Source organism: Coturnix japonica, chromosome 5 (genome assembly GCF_054131305.1).
Source record: "Coturnix japonica strain WE chromosome 5, WE-NBRP24, whole genome shotgun sequence".
In the NCBI taxonomy this organism is placed as follows: Eukaryota; Metazoa; Chordata; class Aves; order Galliformes; family Phasianidae; genus Coturnix; species Coturnix japonica.
Genome location: NC_140667.1, coordinates 41,920,898 through 41,935,850, shown reverse-complemented (window position 1 = coordinate 41,935,850; position 14,953 = coordinate 41,920,898). Strand labels below are relative to the sequence as shown.

The 14,953-nt window shown below is 38.5% G+C and overlaps 1 protein-coding gene across 7 annotated transcripts in view; it reads left to right on the top strand.

The window, feature by feature from the left end:
- Positions 1-14,448, top strand: part of EFCAB11 (EF-hand calcium binding domain 11) — a 60,386-nt gene extending 45,938 nt beyond the window's left edge. For 2 of the 7 annotated variants that reach the window (XM_015865374.3, XM_085549347.1), the window contains exon 6: positions 2,350-2,863. In XM_015865374.3, the coding sequence (XP_015720860.2) occupies positions 2,350-2,449 (100 nt within the window). In that variant the 3' untranslated portion in view covers positions 2,450-2,863. Of the gene's footprint in view, positions 1-2,349; positions 2,864-13,517; positions 13,668-13,841 lie in introns of those variants that run through there. The other 5 variants (XR_014946761.1, XR_014946760.1, XR_014946762.1 and 2 more) reach the window with 5 other exon arrangements.
- The last annotated feature ends 505 nt before the right edge of the window (positions 14,449-14,953 follow it).

Here is a 14,953-nt window from a genome sequence, read left to right as displayed (position 1 = left end):
ATTCCTTTTGACTAAAATACACGTTGTAGAAATACATATGAATACATAGTCTTGATTTTCAGGAGAGAGGAACTGTCTCATAATCCATAGTTTAGTTATCTCAATAGCTTGTCAGCTTCATTTAAAAAAAATAAACCTAATTTAAGATGTAAAGTTTTCTAGCTTTGGTTTCCAACTGGCGTCTACCATCATGTCTTTCCTTATTCCTTTAAAAGATATTTACTATCTGAAGTATTTTCCCTAGAGAGATACCTGTGGTCTTGATTTGATAGAATCAGTTCACTAATCTTTTTTTGAATGGAGTGTTTAATGTCTCATTATAAGGCATCGTTTCCAGAACTCATGTAATTTACTGCAGTTATTTTCTCAGTTTTTAGTTGCTCAGTATCATTCTTGAAGTGTGGGCAGCAGAAAATAAACACAGTATTTTCCTCAAAATTTTCCTAGTGCTGTACTCTGAAATAAAATCAGTCGTATTTGTTTTAGATATTATCCTGCTTACTCATTCAAGGATCATATTTCCCCTCTTATGTAAAGCATCACAGTAGGAAGTAATCTTCACTTGATTACTTTTTATGACTCCTCAGCTTTTTTCAGTTACAGCTTTCCAAGACAGCATCTCCGTTTTGTACTTATGACCTGCTTTTGTCCCTTGCTGGTGAATGTTTGCATATGTTGGTATTACAGCATATGATATTTGAAAGGATCCGTTCTGCCAAGAAATTCATCAGGTTGAGTTATCAGCTATTGTGTTGTCCACCAAGACACATAGGTGATCGTTATCAATTTATGGTTTAGCGACTTGTGGTAACAATTATAATGGGAGGATGGTTGGATTAGTTGTTCTTGTAGGTCATTTCCAACCCTGTGATTCCATGATTCTATGATCTCAAACCTGTCATTACCTGAAAAGCAGCAAAATATGAAAATGTTTTAGTCTTGATTGAGAGCCAACAGTAAAATGAACGAATTACTTTCATTTACGTATTTCCACAATGATAATGTGCCATTCCATAGGTTTATGCACATGTGAGGTTCACTATTGCACTGTGAGTTCTGAAGTTCATCTGACCAAGTCCAGAGACTGTTTCATGTCACGAGAAGCCAATAGTTCGTTTCTAGTATATGTTTAAGGAAGCATACACAGAATAGTACATTCTGTCTCTTTGTGTGAGGCTTTCTTTAGAACTGAGATGCTGTGCTACCTCTGCAGGATCTAGAATCCCTTTGAAATTTCCAGAGCATTCAAAGGCTGCTACTATTAAACAGCCCGGATTATTTTGATGTTTTCCATTTAATCTGTGTAGAAGATGCATCCTACCTTGCATGCTGCAGGGTGGTTTGAATACTGCCGTTCAACGCTAATTGTGATGGCAAAGTTTGCAGAACTATAATATCACCAATTTTTGTGTCATCTACAAATTTTATCAGTTTATCAGTTATAAATGTTGTTCTAAATCAGTGATGGAATGCTGGATTGCACAAAAGAAATATTCTCTGAGACCATGAGCAGATTTTGAGCTCCAGCAGTTCAACAGCCTCTTAATTATTTAATGTTAACTTCGATATAGTTCTCACATTTCTAGTGAGAAAGGTAGACAGAACTAAGATGAATACTTTACAGGAGAATTTTTTGTCAGCCCAATCTGTCACTACATTAAATTTTGTAAACTGTGTTTGACAAAGCCCAGACCTGTATGTTAATGACATTAACTGAATTCTGTCCTCTATCAGTTTATATTGTGGGGATGAAAATAGGAGAAGTTGTTTTTCTTATTAGAGGTGTTTCTTGAAGCATTAGAATACTCACTTGAGCATATACTCATGTGCAGAAGAGCATTTTTTCTTATAGCTACAACTATTAGGCTTGTTAACACAGTCTTTGTTTCAAAATAAGCTGCTTGAGGTATGTGAAAGGTTATAGAGCAACTTGGGGAAAATTGAAATGTAAGCTTATGGTATCTTATGACCCAAAAGTCTTGGATTTTATGCTGTATTGTGGAACTCTGAGGATCTCCACCCCAGATAACTGAATTTTGGGAACTAGGGAGGATGTGGAAGAGCTGAATTTGTGCTAAAAATGCGAAATGTGTAGAATTCAAATTGCCATCTTGTAATTCACTTCTGCTTCCTCTGGAATAAACAGAATGATACTCCTTTTTCAAAATCTTCCAACTCCTCAAATGAGATGTGCTGTGCAAAAAGTGTATTTCGGTTCATTGTATAGAATTTGAATGTGTAGGAGTTGAGCTCTTCAAAACAATGTCGGTGTTGAATATCTACAATAAGTACGTCTGTTTCACATAATGTCTTTTGGGTTTTAAAAAACAGATCTCTTTTCTCTTATAGAGAGGTTGATCAGGATTCTGATGGGCGCATCAGCTTCAAAGAGTTTGAATGTGCAATGAAGCACGGACAAGATGAAGTATCACCATTGTACTTCGCCTGAAGTATGCTCTCTGGTGAAAAGACAAAGTGAAAACTTTAGATCTCAAGTTATTTAAAAATCAATGAAACTTCATTTGTTTCAACCAGCATTTTAAGAACTTTGACTGTAAGTGTAGCTCTGAAGAACGGCCTTTGAAGCTTTACTGTTGACAAGTTGGGTGTATTAATTTACATGTGTGTGTGTGCATGGAATACTTAAAATATTTGAAAACTCGGTTGATTCCCAATCACCCTAGTTAGGAAATGCAACTCTGTATTTTTTGACTTAGCAGATAGAGAAGAACTGACTCTGATTTCCAGTTACTGTGAAATGTATTCATTTGATTTTTCAACAGCCTTTTGTTGACTGACCAGAATATCTCACACATGTAGAAACTCATTAAAGTCATGGTGGATAATGCTTGTTTGTTCAAAATTAATAGCATATTTTTCTTTCCTTTATGGTTCCACTTTCATATTCACTCTTTATATTGCAAATTCTTTTTAATTTAACAGCTTTTAGTTAATTATCTACCAGATTTAATTCTGAACAATTGAGAACTGTGTATATATAGTAAAAAAATAAGAAGAAAAGAAGATAAAATGAACGTGAATAATTAGTTATTTCCTTTTGAAACAATTTTCTAAATTGAGTTAAGAATAAAACTTGGTCTGCTTCATGAACTTCAGTCTGGCAGACTGAAAATACTACTCAAGCCTACAGCTGACTTCTAGTGAAGAATCTGAATGTATGTGCTTCAGCAGGATCAGGGAATTTTCCAATTGTTGAGAAGAAAAAGGAAGCATTTATCGCTGTGGACACATCTACATTTCCCTCTTTCGTTTCCTTCCTTCTTCCCTCCCTCCTCGTCTCTTTCATTGGGTTACTGCTTATGGAGATGATGTTCTTGCCTCCTGTAACTTTATATACACTCATCCAGGCAGTGCTGTAGTGAGGTAAATCCTCTTATTCAATTTACTTTATCAGTGATTCCTTACTTCCTACTGCCTTTGCGTGTTCATATTAGTAGTAATAGATGATAGAGATTTCATTATAGGCATTGATCTCTGATCATATGTTTCTTTCTGTTGCTCCATTCCTGTTTTCTTGACATTTGTTAAGTTGCTTGAATTAGAGATCCCTTCTGAAATTGTGCAGGAGCAAAGCCCTCCTTGTGTGAACTTACAGACTGTAGCACACACTTAATACTACTGTAAATAAATAAACCAATAATAATGATCAGTAAGAAGAAAAGAGTATCAGTTCTACTGTTAACTCAAAAGAGAAATCTTCAACATCTTCCTAACTTTAGTGAGGCATTCCAAAATATAATAAATGGGCAAATTGTTTATAAATAACACCTATGTTTTCTGTTCCAATTTCATATTTGTACCATAACTGAAAAGTGAAATCTTCTTTAAGTCCAAGGCAGATAGCACATAAATAATGGGATGAAATTGGAGGCACTGAATATATGAGCAGATATTTCTGATTCTGTGCTCAAGAACCAGGTATCCATTAGTTGAACTGAGTTGTAACTCAAATAGCGTGCTTTCTCTGCTAATCATCACAAGAAAAATGGTGTTACCTTTGAAAGGTGATGGAAAGACTTGCTAATAGATAGAGAGTTAACCTTAGAAATGCTATTTCCCAATAGATGAATGTTTTCATAAGAGAATCATCATCATGGATGTTAATTAGCAATATCATCACAGTCTCTGCTGAGACACAGAAGATTAAATTATTCTCCCACAGGGACAGTTGCTACAGGTCTAGACGCATTCATGAAAAAAGTGCACAGTGGGTTGCTGTGCTATTACTTACACTACACTTTTTTGGTCAGAGTACTTCAGTCTGCTGACTCAGGTGTCCAGCCCCTACACCTGTCTTAAACACTAATTCCATGCAGTATCATTTTATTTATTTCAAACTAATTACTGATTTAGATTAGCAACTGATGTGAAGTTTCTATCTTACGGAAATCTCGTTTTCAGTACTAGCTTCCATTTGGCCATTAAACGTCTGTGATGTCTTGTTAGTATTGCTAAGCTAACTGTGGTTTTCTGTGTAAATATCTGACAATATCTGCAGTTTATTGACTGAATATCAATAACCTTCTGTTGAAGATTACTACAGACAGAAAGGTATCTGTGTACTTTTCTTTCTAAGATATATATGTCTTGTATTTGTAGCAAGGAACTTCCAAGAGGAAAGCGCCCTCTATTTCCTTTACTTTTATATACTCTTAATCCTGATTTTCTCAGAGACTTTAGAAGTTAGTGAGAACTTGAATTATTGAGACTAGAAAATAGTCAGTGAAATGAAATGTTAGCATTTTGCAAAGCTTTTCTTTGTTTTTAAACATGAATTTTTTATAGAGGTTCTGTTCTTATGCACTCTGGTTTCCTCTCCCATGAGGACTTGTAGAAATCGTAGGTGACCACAGCTGAGTGGAACTGAGTAGGCTCAGGTGATGCAGTCTCTGCTGAACAGCTGAATAAAAGCTAATTACCAGACAGTGTTTATCAGAGTTTGATTAGCAAACTGCAGAACACTTCAGCTATCACTGCAAATTGATAAAATTAGGAATGACATTTAGTAGGGTGGGTGAAGTGGGAGGTTATTCTCGCTAATGATTTGGGAAATAAAAACAGCAGCTACCCAAGGATTGGATGAAAGGTGATTTTCATTTTTGTATGTATTCTATTGCTGATGTAACAGCTTCCTTTTTGGTCAATAGAAAAGGACTGGTAGAGCTGTGATCAGCATAGCTCACCAGCTTTAACACCAGGGTTACTTAAAAGGGAATATACACTCACCAATGGGTTACTTTCTTACTTGTAATGCTTCCAGCAGCAATAATAGAAGCTCAAGAAAAAAAGTTTAGTTTGATGACAGCCATATGGCAGAATCTTGGATCCAAATTGGGTCTGAACCTCTATGAATGGAAAACTGAATTCAGTATTTTCTGATACGTCCTGTGGAGCAGCACAAAGGTGAGCCTTCAGGTTTTACTGTTACACTGTCTTTTTCAAGTTTAAGAGCATATTAGCTTTGTTTTGTGTTGACTTTGTCTTCTTTTCTGATGCCTGCTACTCAACAAGCAGGATTTGCTTGTTAAAAAACACCTGTGAAAAGAATATTTACATTTGAGTTTTCAAATGAGTGGTAATCTGCTCAAATTATTTTTGCGTGGATGCTTTGTGTGCTTAGCTTATTGCTGCCATTTAAAGCAAATAAATTAAATAACCATAATTTCAAAATGTATTTGCTTTGTTCTCCTTGAACTTCTGTAATTCACTAAAGCTCTTGGAATTTAGTTATGTGTTATTTCCTTGTAAACAACTTGAATGATTTCATTGATGGAATGAGCAGTTGTTGAACTGTGGTCTTTGGGCAACCTGATATCCCTGGTAGCTTGCAATGTAGTATATTGAAAATCAGGACAGCTTTGATTGAAAGAGTTCAGAGGGCTGAGCCAAACATCAAGACTTTCCTCACTGGAATATTTTGTTTCCTTTTTATTCCTGTCATATCAGAAAATGAACGTTTCCTGTATATACTCCGTAATCAGAAGAATCCGGAAGTAAGTACATGCATTACATCATCGAATATTCAATGTGTCCTTATGAGGTTCCCAAAATAAGACTTAGTACCTTAGGTCTGTGGCAGTGTTACTGTGTCTTCTATCTTTAATCAGCTGGGTGGGTGGTGGCTGATAAGTCATATTCAGTAACTAACTGACACGCAAAATGTCACAGTTCAAAGAAAAGCTTTGGCACGACTCTCATTTACTATCTCATCAGTTTTACACTCTCTGGCAGTGAAATGCCATCTTAAAATTAGTATGAGTTATAGCTGCGTTCCTGCTTTGAGTACTTAACACTGTTCTCTGAATGGAAAGCTACCCTCATGGAAAAAAAAAAAAGACTTGTTTTTATAACTCTTTGTGTGCTGACTGCCTGTAACAATATGAGCAAATACAGTGCACCATTTTCTGGCAATAAATGTGACTAAACAAGTTATTTTAATCACAGTTCTTTAAGGACACATATCTGATTCTTTGTCTTGCAAAAAATTTAAAATTAGTGATGAATTTTGAAAGAGCCCATATAGGTTGCACATGTGTTAACCTCTGTGCTCAAAGCGTAGAGTAGTTCTGAAGTGAATCCCTTATTCTCCACTTCCCGTGTATTGGTCCAGTTTGCTGAGCCTTTATGGCGTTGTAGGAGAAAGGGGTTGTGATGCTCCATGTAACGATGTTCCCTTTTCAACATGGCAAAGAGATGCCAAAACATCTTGCAGCTGTACTGGAGTAAAGGAAAAAAGCTTTAGGTCTGTGAATGCTCTTCTCTACATATGCTGTTGTAAAGGGGATGGTCTGAGCTCATCTCCTGGGCCCAGAATCTCCATCTGGCTATCAGAAAAACCATCCCATCAGGAAGGCATCCCATTCTGCATGTCTGATATTTCTTTATTTTTTAAATTTAAAATAAAAAAACAATGCTGCTGCCATCAGTGTCCTCGTGGAGCTGTGTTCAATGGCTTCATTCCTTCTGCCCAAGCCGTGAACTTTTGGATGTAGACCAAACTCAGTTTGGGATCAGTTTAGCAACCAGCATCATGGTGTCAGATAGAAATGTGCAGAATCAGAAATAAGTCTTCTTTTCAATGTGAATTGTTAAGGAGGCAGGGTAGTGACTTGCTGCTGTCATCTGACTGGGACAGGCAGAAGGGTGGCATGGGATTGCCTGCGGCAGGTGGACCTCTGGACAAGGGAAAATGGTTCTGTGGCAGGTTCTATTCAACAGCTTCAGACAAAACATATGCTGAGAATTCCTTATCTAGTGAGTCAGACTGATTCCAGTTCATAGTAAACCCCACAAATTTACTTTGTAAGAGCCTCAACAACAGTGCCGTCAAAATACCAATCACCTGCTTTGTCACTGAGGTATTTGCTATGTAGGGTTAGCCAGAAAGGGTTTGCTCTTTAAGATTATTTGCTGTCTGTGCTGCAGTGAAAATCTCAGCCTCACTGACAGTAAGGAGGAGTACTGCTATGTGCACTGCAAAATATCCAGTCAAGTTTGTGTTTAGTTACCTAATGATGTTAGAGACATTCCAAGTTAAAATATTGAATATGTGATTTTTTTTTTCTTAAAGAAACTATTGACTTTACTAAATACAAGAACACTTCAAAGAGTGTAGATAAATCTGCCTTACAAACTAGCTTTGAGAAGTCAGACAGGTAGAGCAGTACCTCTTGGGATGAGCAGCCTCATTAGAAGACCTAAGATAAGTGCACTGAGAGAACCTCAGTGGCTGCAGAACATTCATGCTAGAGAAGAGAGAACTTTGAAATTCTTAGTCTTTCTTGGAGTAGGAAGCTGTGATAGATGTTAAATAATTGTGAAATATTCAGTGACATATTGAGATGTAACAGATGCTGTGGAATCATGTCATAGTTAAACATTGTACTGATTTTGTAAGTGCCACATATTTCCTGGCAAAGGACAATTTTGAGAGTTAGTAACATGAAATTCTAGTGTTAAAAGAATACAAATAACACGTCAGTTGGAGTTCTGCTCACCCACTCTGTTGGAGCATCAGCACATGGATACGTTTAGCTGTCTCAGAAGGCATCAGATGGAGAACTTCAAATTCTGTATTTTGATAGTGTTGTAGATTTTAAGTCTCCATTGCCCCATCTGTCACCACCTGATAACTAGCAAATGTATTAGCAGCATGTTTAAAGCCCTCTTTTCTCTGAGGTACTCTTCATCTGAATTAATTGAGTTGGGGGAGGGAGAGAGAAGGCTTCTATGGTGGTGGGGGTTTGTTTGGTCTTTTTCCATAGTTAGTGTTTGAAAATGAACAGCATTTACTGGAGATGTTAATACTGCCCCAAAGTTGTCCCAGTAAGTCTAACTGCAGAACAGTGCAGATTATAGTATACAGAAGCCCCATCTAGACAGAGCCTGAAGATTTCACCACCTAAAGCAGAATCCTGAAGGTTAAGCTGAGTGCCAGAAGGTTGTATCTGTTGTACAGGATGGACCTGAAATCCACCTGTCTCAATGCCCAGCCTTATTTGGCAGTAACAATGATTAACCATACAGCAAGAGGCACACAGAGTGATGCGTCTCCAGCATGCTGTGTGTCCAGCAGTAAGAGATTTACAACTCATTGCTGTTATATCCTGTATTACACAGGTGATTTCATCTTGAATCACACTTTCTCTTTTCTTAGTATTTCTTCAGTCCTTCCATAATCTTTTTCAGATGATCAGAACTCTACTGGTTACTGAAATTGAGGAAATAACTGTGGCTTTATGTAGTGGCATAATGATATTTCCCTTTTTATGTTCTATAGCTTTCATAACAATAACTTTTCAATTCAGTAGTGAAATGGAAGTACAGCTAATTCAGAAATGGCATTAGGAACCAGTTTGAGTTCATTTTTTTTCCATTATCTTCATTCATACATCATGTAACTTTATATCATAAAATACTTTTGTAACTTGGTAATAATATACATGTAACAATAACAAATAAAAAGGAAAGTGATATATTTTTTTCCCACTTATTTAAGCACCTGCATGTGAATAGGAAGATGACTCTTGCAATCTGCAGAACTATTGAGGCAGCTAACTGTTGGCTTCCAGAATCTGTCACTCCTTACAGTGTCAGTGTTGCTTCCAGAGCTCACTGAGAGCTCTGGTGCAGAGATGGTGCAGAGATCCTTAGGTTGGTCCTTGACAACTGGTGCATCTGTTCCCTGCAGGTCAGTATCATGCAGGATGCTGCCTTGGAGCATGGCTCGGGTCCTGAGCTCTGCTGTGCTGGCACAGTGGTGCTGCTCTGAGGCTGAAGCAGTGCTCAGCACCTGCTGAGAGCCCTCACAGCACCCTCTATGGCCTTGTCAGGCTGTTTTGTTGCAGGGCCACAGCCTGGGTGTATTGTGATCAGGCAGAGACTGCTTCTTGGAGAGATTATTTTCTCCATTCATGACAACCCGTGAGAGCAGCTGTAGGTTTCTAAACTTAGCAAATCACCTAAATTTACTGGAGCTTAAGAAAAGTGAGTCATGTGGATTTATTTAAAATTTTTTTTAAAAATCATTTAATACTGAAACTTATTAGGTGCTGGTTCTCTACTTCAGTGATTCATTATTGCAGTTTACTGTAGCAGTTCTCTAGCTACAGTGCGGAACTAAAATAAACTTAGATGTGGTGTATATAGGCCAAAGGACATAAAGAAATCAGGCAGCTTAGTCCCGCTGGATAAGAAATGCTCTGTAGGGTCAGGTCCGCAGTCGATCTAATTCAGTAGCCTGTTTCCAGCTGTGCCAATGGGGGAGAGCACACAGTTGAGGACGCTGCCCTGCTCAGTGCCCTCGTGCTGCCCCAGCATCCAGGGCTGCTGGGTGGGGATGGCTGCAGGGTGCACTGCCTGTCTCAGAGATGGCAGTTCCTGTAAAAGCAGATAAAGCAGACCAATGCCAGGAGGAACTGGACCCTTCTAGTTGTTGTTGAAGAAAGAAAGTTTAGGCTGTCATAATAGCCAAAGGCTATAGTAGGGTGTGTATGATCTTCTATAGAGATTTGCTGTTCTTGTACAGTTTTTTTTTAGCTAGGAAGTGTGCGAATGCGATTAGATCTTAACTGCTAATTAGTAGTGTGCCACAGTCTTAAGCTGAGAGACGAGATTCTTCAGTAGCAACTTTGCTCTCCCTTACGCCTGCTGGCTTTTAAATGACTTCTCTAGCACTTTCAGCAGAGCTGTAGCTCTTGACAAGGACTGTGGCATCAAAGTTGGAGAGATCCAAGGATGTACTTGCATGTAGAAGGGGTGAACAAATCCTTCCATTAGTTTATACTTCAAAACCTCTGTTTAGTTAACTGAAAAAATATAGATATATATTTTCCTGTATCTCACAAAGATGTGCCTGATGTGGTTTGTAAATTGCATCGAGTGTTTGAATGTGGTTTAAAAAATAAGACTAACTAATGAACTAACACAGTCATTAAAGAATATGATATTAATGAAGAAAGATCACAGAACTCATTTTCGAGAAAACAGAACTGCAGAACACAGTAAATGATTGAGCGCATACATGCAGTAAGGATTTCTCATAAATGAGCTTTGTGAGGCACTTGAATCCCTTAAGAATTCGTTGTGTTGCTTTTATAAAGTAATTTCAAAATCCAAATGTTGTTTAATGCTGAGCCCAGTGCCTCACAGTGGCTGTCATATCAGAGCTGCACTGACATACGGACTTGTAATTTCATATGAAAATTGTATCAAATTTATTTAACAAGACCCGAATGTGTTGATTGACACATACAGTGCCATCCTTTGATTCCTTATTACCTGAGTATTGTATTATCTCTCACACAGTCTGCAGTTCTTATTTACATTTAGGCCTTTTGTGTCATTCTCACACTGCAAAGGCATTTTAGAATGAGTGTAAACATAACTTCTGTTGTTTTGAACATCCATTTATATTTCTCAGATGGTGTAAAAGTGAGCAAATGAAGATCACAGCCATGGTTATTTTTCTGTGACTTTGTCTGTGTTTAAAGCTGTGGACTTCTCTGAGGGCCTCTACAGAGTATCTCGGATTCCAGGAAGTATTACTTCTTCCAAAGTGGGTAACAATAATTGAAGTGCCTATCTCCCATCTCTCACTGTAGAGGTTTTCTTCGCTCTTTCTGTTACACAATGGTTGTAGATGTGACATCCTGTTATTACATGAAAAAGTGAAGATTTCCAGGAGATAAAATCTCTGTTAATACAAGGACCCTTTGAATGTATTTCCCTGGGAAGTCTACCTAAAAATTCTCCTGAAGGAGAATCTGAAGCCAAGTTAAGCAGCTTGTATTTTGGTATATATTTTTTTCCCCAGAGACTGTATCTTCCTGCTGCAAATGAACAACTTCAAATTCCTCCCTGCTTCCTTTGCAATTTACTTTGCAACGGCATGAATTTAGTTTAAATATAACAAAATCTAGACTTCTGTTAATGAAGTTGTTATACACAAAAAAGATAGCTTACCATCTTTAAACGGTCTTGCTGACTGTACAGCAGAAATGCTGATGGGGACTTAGGACGTTGTTTTGAAGAACAGAACTGGAATGGGTCCAGAAGCAAATGAAGCCAAGACTGCAGTGTTCTGTCACACTGACCAGAGCATATGAGTAGGAAACCTTGAAAAATACTATGAACACTAGAAGTGCATTTAAATAATTGGGGGAAGTACAGAAACAAATAGAAGTACGGTTTTCATACAAAGTGAGTTAAATTAGTATTTCTTTACATTTTTATTACTTTAATATACATTTTTATTCCATATGCGTGGTTGTAAAAGAATTATTTGAGTTGGGAGGGACCCTTAGATGTCATCTAGTCCAACTCCCCTGCAGTGTACAGGGACACCTGCAGCTAGATCTGGTTGCTCAGAGCCCCATCCAGCCTGACTGCATCTGTCTCAAGGGATTAGGCACCACCACTTCCCTGGGCAACCTGTTCCAGTGCTTTACTGCCCTTATTATAAAAACAAACAAACAAAAAAACCAACAACAAAACTTCCTTATATCCAATCTTAATCTCCCCTGCTTTCATTTGGAGCTATTTCCCCTTGTTCTGTCACCACCGTGTCTAAGGCCTTACTGAAGTCCAGGTAGACGATTCTGCGTATGGTTTTTTTGTAATCCGTTTCACTTAATTCCAAGACAATATGAACGTGAGGGGATCAGTGAAGGGATTTTCAGAAGTGTCTCTGAAAATGAGCAGCATTCTTCACTGAGGTTACATTCCACGTGTTGCTGAATGCCTTGGGGCTTGGCACAGTACGTACAGCGATGCATGAGATAATTTATGTCAGTGAAAAGTAGCTGAAGCTAAGCTCCTTTCGATATCTGAGCTAGTTCATCTGTTTCTGACCGTGGAGGTCTCTGTGTTGTGCTCCACTGCAGAGCGATACCCTGCACATTTTTAATATCTCACCTGTAGCCTGTGGAATCAGAGGTGTCAGCAAAGCTTTTATTTTGTCCACATAATCCTGAATTCTGATGATAGAGCATGAGAACAGTAATCTAATTACAGTTCTTGGAAGTTTTGCAGCTACACAAAACATTTATATATTTTTTTACTTACAAAATATATTGGATCAAAAAATCATTGGTGCCCAATAAACAAGAAACTGCAATATCATTTTATAGTCACTTTTCAGAGCGTAACAGTTAATCTAACACTATGCTGGTACTGTATAGTATAAAATGTGTTTTATTCACTTTCCAGCAAGATAGGGGTAGGGTTATCTTCAACTTTGTATTTTTATGACTTTTACGGCATCTGTGCTGTAAACTGCATGCAGTTCACTATAAGAGCTTTTATTTCCTTTCAGTTCTCATGGTCACTACTTCAACAGTCACTGCAGCAGCATCTATCCTCACGCAGGATTCCATTATCAAAGTACTCCACAAACACATCTGGAAGGTGTCTCTACCTTTAAGAAACATCCACATATCCAATCCATCCCTCTTCCTGCTGAGATAACCTCCGACTCCACTGTTTTCTGACCAGTTTTACTTATATTCAGTTAGCTGAATGCTGAGCTTTTTGCTTGTTTAGCAAAACCCCTTCCTGAATTAATCAACAGAAAATCTAAATGTTTCAACTCTGTGAAGCAGTCTCTGGTATTACCAGGGAAATCACATGGGCAACAGCGGGTTGGCAAGCTATGTTTGATGTTTCACCTCCTTGTGCCAGTTAATGTATGTGCATAATTGCTCGAGAGCCGTCTGGTTGCAACTTAAGATGTGTTGCTCCTTGATAATGAAAGCACTGATTTGGTCCCACGCATGAACTAGAAGTGTTTAATGTGAGTCTGCCTGTGGGACTCTGATAGAAAAAAATGAGCAGTGCCCTGTCAAAACCTTTTAAGAAATGCGCATGTAATAATAATCTCTCAAAATTGAACGAAAATCTAATTGGAAGATGCCTGATTTTTTGGGGGGCCTAAAAAATTTAATGTTTGCTCTGGGCATGGAATAGCAGCATGAGCCTTCTCTCCATTCAATACACAGTGACTGCTAGGGCTTTCCTGGAACCAGGGAAACATCAGGGAGCAGCTGGGTCCAGAGGTGGCCACAGCTCCAGCCAATTTCTGTGGACCTAGATGGGAAAACAGCCTTCAGTGTTTGTGTGGATGACATCACCCTTGACCCTCCACAAAAGTGAGTGATATCTGAGACATCTTTAGCTTGCTTTAAAAGTCAGGGTAGGCAGAAAATGACATTGAGCTTTCTGGCCTCCAGCAATGCTGAGCAACGCAGTAGAATTAGATTTTCTAACAAGAAAACTCTTCTAGGCTCAGTTATGTTTCTTTTTCTTGTGTGTTCCTTCCCAAGCTTGAATATACATGCTCCGGAAAGTGGTAAATGGGCATCTGTCAATACATCTGATTGCAACAACTGCCTGAAGATGGAGATCCTCTAGCAAGAGCCCCAAGAACTGTATTGTGGACACCAATTGCAGAACAACTGACTAATAAGCTGGGATTGTTCAATGAGGAATGAAAACTGAGGAAGGATGTGGTAACAATACTCAAATGAACACAGGAATGTCCTTAGCAGCTCTTCCTGATGATCTGTACTTGAGAAAATGGTGAGGCATTACATATTTGCAATTTTAAAACAATTTTTTTCTTCTAATTGCTTTGCTTACCTGATATCTTCCATTTTAAACGTGAATTATTGTAATTCCTAATGTGAGCAGAATTGATCAGGGAGGTGACCAGAAGCTTTTTATTAATTTGCAGCTTTTATCTTTGGGAAATTAACATTCTGGCAAAGAATTTAATTGGGCTTTTTTGTTAATTCTCACAGTGATGCCTTGGTTTTTCCTTTTGGGACTGCAGAGAAAAAACAGCATCTGGTGTTTGAGGATGCTGGGGATTTACACCATATTATGTGTAATGTCTCTACTGTAAATAAACAAAATGAATAATTAAGTGAATAACGAGGTGTCCTGAATTATGACTTCTCTGGCTTCATCTATGGAAAATCAAAGGTATGTTTGTACTCCTGTCATTTGTGCTTTGGTGGGCATCTTGGGCTTGTCATTGCCCAAATGGATATTAGCAATATATCTTTTCAAGCAGAAGCCTGAAATAATATTGATGAAGTCTGCTTGGTAAAATGGAGGAGTTTTTTGCTCTTCAGTGTAGCATCTGTCTGTGTTATAAACTGTGAAACAGAAGAATGTTAGAAACTGTGTCATAGCCCGGAGGGCTTTACTGCTTCTGCCCAGCCTCTCCTGACCCTGCATCAGCCCAGGGCCATTGGCTGCTGCCCCACTGAGGCCCCAGCAGGGCTGGGCTCCATCTCCCTGCAGCCAAGTCCTGTCAGCCACGGGCTATCTGTGGCCATGTCTTGGCCTGGCCCCCATCTCTTGGCTCCTGTCTGCCTGCAGAAAACCCTTGTGGTCCCCAGGGAGCTGCTGGCCCATGCTGCCTTGATGG